This window comes from Loxodonta africana, chromosome 7, assembly GCF_030014295.1.
Source record: "Loxodonta africana isolate mLoxAfr1 chromosome 7, mLoxAfr1.hap2, whole genome shotgun sequence".
Taxonomy (NCBI): Eukaryota; Metazoa; Chordata; class Mammalia; order Proboscidea; family Elephantidae; genus Loxodonta; species Loxodonta africana.
In genome coordinates, this window is record NC_087348.1 from 515,344 (window position 1) to 520,703 (window position 5,360).

Sequence of the window (5,360 nt, forward strand, 5' to 3'; positions counted from 1 at the left end):
TCAACACCATCCAATAATTTACTGCGATTCCACCTGCACCCAGGGGCAGGGGAGAGGTGGAGGGCGCGGAGCCGACGGCATCTGGGACAGTTCGTGACAGTCTGTGCAAAGCGTCCGTGGGAGGTCTGAGGTCACCTCTGTCCACTGTTCTGGGCTGGCCGGGCCCCGGTGGCACTTCCTTCCTTCCTTCCGTGTGCCCTTCCAGCTGCGCCACCTCCCGCATCCTGCACCTCCACGCCTGCGCCTGTGCTGGGCAGTCGACAAAGGAAGCTGCTGAGGACCGACACAGGGCTAGCACCTGCACGGCACCCACACGGCCTAGAGCCTCACCTTAGCTCGCTGCCATGGTGTCAGGAAAGCACACACTTGCAGTTCATGCAGCCAGCGCCGCCCTCGTCCGGGGGGTTCAGCTTCCGCAGCTTGTGCTGCCGGATCTCGCGGACCAGTGTGTAGAAGGCGTCCTCCACGCCCTAGGGAAGGGCCCGGCTCAGCGGGGCGGCCTCAGGCCTGCCGCCCGGGGCTGCAGGGGGTGGGCTCCCCACCTCAGGCTCCAGCAGATCTGTCTGGAGCCTGAGGCTCTGGCCAGCCCCCTAAACACCCCCACACTCACGCCCTCCAGGGGCCAAGCTACCGCCCTCCCCCTGCACAGGCTCCCCCCTCCTCAGCTGTTCCGCCATGGGTCAGGGTACCCGGGAACCCCAGGCCCTGGTCTGGCTCGAGGCCTGACCATCTTGCGCCCAGCTCCTGTCCGAGCTACGGCCTGAGTCTGTGGCAGCCCCGCTATGGGCTCAGACTGCCAGGGGCCCTTGGGGCGCCCTGCAGGGCAGGGGATTGGGCCCCCAGGGCCACCGCTCTGGCCTGGCTCAGGGCAGCTCTCTCCAGGGACCCCCACCTCCCCAAGGGCTGTGTCAGCCAGGCTGCAGGGCTGGGAGCCCCGCCTTGGCCCTTGCCACCCCCTGCCCTGCCGCCTGGGGGACTTACAGCTCGAGGGGCCGCTGGGGCCGCTGGGTCACACGGGTCCCAGGGGGTCCCGGGGGGTCCCGGAGCTGGAGCCAGAGCCAGAGCGGCTGCCCTGCATGGAGGGAAAGGTGGCGGTGAGCATGTCCCCGGGGCGTGTCCCTGCACTAGCTCTAGGTAGCGGAGAGGCTCACCTGGCGGGTCTTGGCTGAGGTCTCAATGTAGGGAAGGCCGTAGCTGTGGGCGAGGTCCTGGGCCTGCCGTGACTCCACGGTGCGAGCAGGCAGGTCACACTTGTTCCCCACCAGTACCATGGGCACATCATCTGAGTCCTTCACCCGCTTGATCTGCTCCCTATAGGGAGAGGAGGAGTGAGCCACAGCGTACCTCAGGCAAGGCTGGATCTGGGTGCATGGCGGCAGCAGACAGCAGCAGGCGGCACTCACCTGTACTGGTGAACGTCCTCAAAGGACTTGGTGTTGTTGATGGCGAACACGCAAAGGAAGCCCTCGCCCGTGCGCATGTACTGGTCCCGCATGGCGCTGTACTCCTCCTGCCCTGCTGTGTCCAGGATGTCCAGCAGGCATGTCTCCCCATCGATGACCACCTGCTTCCGGTACGAGTCCTGCAGGGGCACACAGCTCAGGGACTTGGCTGGCCCGCTCCCCTCTGGGATGGAGCCTTTGTACCCTCAACCCCTTCCTTGCACCTCTTGGGTCACCCCCCATGACCCCCTCCCTCCCCCCCGCCAGGTCCTAAACTATGGATTTCCTCCTGAGGAGCAGATAGGAGGCAACCCAGGCTACAGCGCAGAGCTTTGGAAAGGAGTGGGCTGGGCCCAATTTGTGGATGATTGGGGCTGAGAGGACCCATCCTCGGTCTGCTGGCCATGTCTGCCCAGGGGCCTGTGTGCACACTTCCCAGCCAGGTGCACCTCCCAGGTGTGCGCGCCTCCCAGCCAGGTGCACCTCCCAGGTGGGTGCACATCTCAGGTGTGCATGCCTTCCAAGTCAGTATGCGGCAGCAGCAGCGGGCAGCCCAGCTCACCTCAATGGTGGGGTCGTACTCATCCACAAAGTGGTTCTGGATGAGCTGAATGGTCAGGGCACTTTTCCCCACGCCACCTGCGCCCACTACCACCAGCTTGTATTCCGTCATCGCTCCTCAAGGGGCTGCCGCACAGGCCACGGTTATGGTAGTTCCTGCCCCACCTGCCAAAGAAGGCTGAGCTTAGCCCCAAATGCAGGTGGGGCAGCCTGAAGGGGACACTCTGGCTGAGCTCCTGGGCCAGTCCGCCCAGGCTGGGCCTGACTCCTAAGCCCTGACATTTCGGTGGCAGGGGACCCAGGACAGTGGTCAGCTGCTCACCTGTGGCACCTCTGGCCCAGGAGGTGGCAGAGGGGCCCCACCTCCACCTGCACTTACTGAGTGAGGAAGCCAAGAGGCTGTCCCCCAAAGGCAAGGGAAACAGCTGAAAGCATCTACCAACCACGCACCCAAATTAGAAGCTGTTGGGTAGGCAGAAACCCTAAGCTGGCAGCGCCCGCGGGATGAGGTTACCCCCCCACCCAGAACAGGTCTTGCCATGGCTGGGTGCTCCAAAGCGAGTCCGGGCAGGCAGACACAAGTCAGGTGTGTCCACAGGCTTTGACGCATTTACTGAGTGCCTACTTTGTGCCAGGCACCATTCAGACAGAGAGTGACCCTGTGAGCTCCACCTGTGCTCTAAGGATCAGCCTGGCAGTCGTTAAAGTCGAAGACACCTAGGGTGTCCTCTAAGAACTTTGGGGAAAACAAGGCAGGTGCGGCAGCCAGGGTGGAAGGCAGGAGCCGCAGGGAAGTTCCCACTGTTGCAAAGACCCAAAGGAAGAAGGAAGGACCAGGGGAAAAAGGAAACAGCCCTGGGACTGGAGGCCCCAGCTTGGGTACCCGGGATTTGTCACATCCAATAAGCGGTGGCCCTTGTGGGGGGGGGTGGACAGCCACTTCCTTCGCCCCAGGCCGGCTTGAAGTGTGTAACGTCCACTGCGGGAGGGGGAGGGGCGCAGCTTCGGAAGGTCCCGGGGCCCCCGCGAGTGGGGAGACCTGCCCAGCGCCAGGGACACAGGCGGGGGTCCGGCGCAGGGGCCACACAGCCTGAGGACATTTGGAGGGCCCCACAACAGGGACAGGCTGGCTCGACGGGGGCACTCGCAGCCCCCGTCCCCACCCGCGCGGTGCAGCCCAGAGCGCGCAGCGCAGCGCCCCGCCCGGCCCGCGGGCTCACCTGCACCCCCTTCCGGCCGCCGCAGCCTCCAGGCCGATGACAAGCAAGTCGGCCCTCCAAGGCGGGGCGCGGCGGTCCCCGCCAGCCCCCCACCCACAGGCGCGCGCCCGACGCCCAGCCACCGCCCCCAGCGCCGCAGCCCGAGCAGGGTCGCCTCGGCTCGGGGGTCGGGGAGGGACCCCGGCCCGCCGCGCCCGGACCCTCGGGCCCCGCCCGCACTCACCGCTCACTGGCGCGACTGCCCCCCAGGCCGGGGCCGGGCGGGGGCCGGGGCGGGGGCTGGGGCCGGGGTGCGGCCGGGCCGGCGCATGGGGTGCGCGGGTGCGGCTGGCCTGCGGTGTGGGGCGCGGGCGGCGGCGAAGGCTCGGCCGGGCCCGCGCACGCCCCGCCCCGCCGCCCGTCCGTCAGCCCGGCGCGGCCCGCCATTGGCCGCGGCCCGTCGGCCCCGCCCCGCCCCGCCCGCGCTCCGGTTGGCCGAGCGGCCCGCCAGTCAGGGGCCGCGGCCGGGCGGGGCTTCCGGGAGGGGCGCGGAGGGTGGTGCCGGCCCCGCGGCCCCGGGGCGCCGAGTGCGGAGCCGGGTTCCGGCCCGGGTGGAGCGCGGGGAGCCGGGGCCGAGGGCCGGGCCCTGCCGGTAGCGGGAGGACCCCGCGGGGTCGCCCGAGCCCGCCCGGCGCCCCGCCCCGCCCCGTGCCCTCGGGGCAAAAGGTCACGCCGACCCTGGGGGCGGGGCCGAGCCTCGGGGCGGAGCCAGCGCCGCGGGCCCCGGCGGTTCAGGGCCAAGGTTCGGCCCCCGGAGCAGGACGGGCCGGGGCCCTGCCCGCAGCCCGGAGACCCCGGTCCCTCGGCGGCGCGCGGTCCCTCCCTTCCAGGTGGCCGGGGGGCCGGGCCGACCTGCCGCCGGAGGAGCAGGGGCGCACCCCCGGCCCGACCCCGCAGGGACCCCGGGCGGCGCACACGGCCGTGCGCCCCGGGTCGGGGCTGCAGGGGGCGCCTCCTGGGCTCTCGCCGAGCGCCCCGCCCCGCCCAGGCCCACGCGGAGACCGCCCTGACACCCGACCCCGCCGGCACCCTGCTCCCCGGCCACCCAACGCGCCCCAACCCGGAGGCTGCGGCGCTGCGAGGCTGACACGCGGCGTGGCCGATTAGCTCTGCGTGTCTGAGCCTCAGAGCCGACGAGGCCCCCCCGCCCCCCAAGACGCTGCATGTTTTTAAATTATTGGAATTTCAAGTAATGCATGAATGAAACAAAAAATACACCCTCCTTATTTCAAAACAAAAATTGACTCAAGACGGATAAGGCTGTTTTCCCACTGTGGGCAGCACCCCCTCCCCTCCCTGCGCCTCGCCCACTTGCCAGTGTGACCCCGGGGCCACAGCGCGTGCACGGCACCCCTTCCTTCCTTCGGGCCGAACGCTCCCACGCCGGCCCCCGGCTGTTCGCGCAGGGCGAGCTCACCCCTCCGGGACTTTGACCCCTGCGGGCCTCTCCCGGGGCCTCCCCACCCTGCCGTTTTCTCCACGACCGCGCTCGACCCCAAGCCCCGTCGTGGTGGCTGGTTTGCTGGAGGGGCTGGCGGCGGGGTCTGGGGGACAGAGAAAAGGTCGGGTCGAGTGAGAACAGGGGCAGCGGTCGTCTGGAGGCGCGGGCACCTCGGATCCTCTCCAGGCGTCCGGTCTGGATCTTCGTTCTGAGACCCTTTCTCACTGCTCCTCCCTGTGTCCCTGCGCGGGTCAGATTTCCCGGTAGAGGCAAGTCCCGCAAGGCCGGGGCTCAGGGGCAACCCTCACACGTGGGAAAAGCGGGCGTGCGCGTCTCCAGCCACAGGAGGCCTTGGATAGGCCCCGTGCCAGCGATGGGGCGCGCCCCACGACCCTACAGCACGCAGGCCGCAAGAGGGGGGCTGACACCTGGCCAGTCTCCCCTCTGCCCAGCTCCCCAGCGGCATCCCCCTGTCAGAGCAGCGAAGTGCGCCCACGCGCCTGGGCCATCGCATCACGGAGCCCCCACCCCGCGAGGCCTCGCCGCGCGCCGGGTCTCCCCCCGCCCAGTTCCTAGCAACCATTGCTGGGGGGTGGGTAGCTCGACCCCGCGGGACTGCCCGGACCTGAGAGATTCCCGCGGGTCATGAATATTTGA

General features: G+C 69.2%; 1 protein-coding gene across 5 annotated transcripts; it reads right to left on the minus strand.

Moving 5' to 3' along the window:
• HRAS (HRas proto-oncogene, GTPase) lies at nucleotides 1–3,566 on the minus strand. 5 transcript variants are annotated; one of them, XM_064287487.1, is made up of 6 exons: nucleotides 3,447–3,566; nucleotides 2,005–2,168; nucleotides 1,404–1,582; nucleotides 1,152–1,311; nucleotides 331–470; nucleotides 1–244 (listed from the first exon to the last, which is right to left on the minus strand). In XM_064287487.1, the coding sequence occupies exons 2-5, from the start codon at nucleotides 2,113–2,115 to the stop codon at nucleotides 351–353; spliced, it is 570 nt and encodes a 189-aa protein (XP_064143557.1). In that variant the 5' UTR covers nucleotides 2,116–2,168; nucleotides 3,447–3,566; the 3' UTR covers nucleotides 1–244; nucleotides 331–350. The 5 variants fall into 5 exon arrangements, with proteins under 5 accessions (XP_064143557.1, XP_064143555.1, XP_064143556.1 ...); XM_064287485.1 differs by having other exon boundaries at nucleotides 1–249; nucleotides 3,447–3,565; XM_064287486.1 differs by lacking the exon at nucleotides 3,447–3,566 and adding an exon at nucleotides 3,224–3,248 and having other exon boundaries at nucleotides 1–249.
• Nucleotides 3,567–5,360: the final 1,794 nt, after the last annotated feature.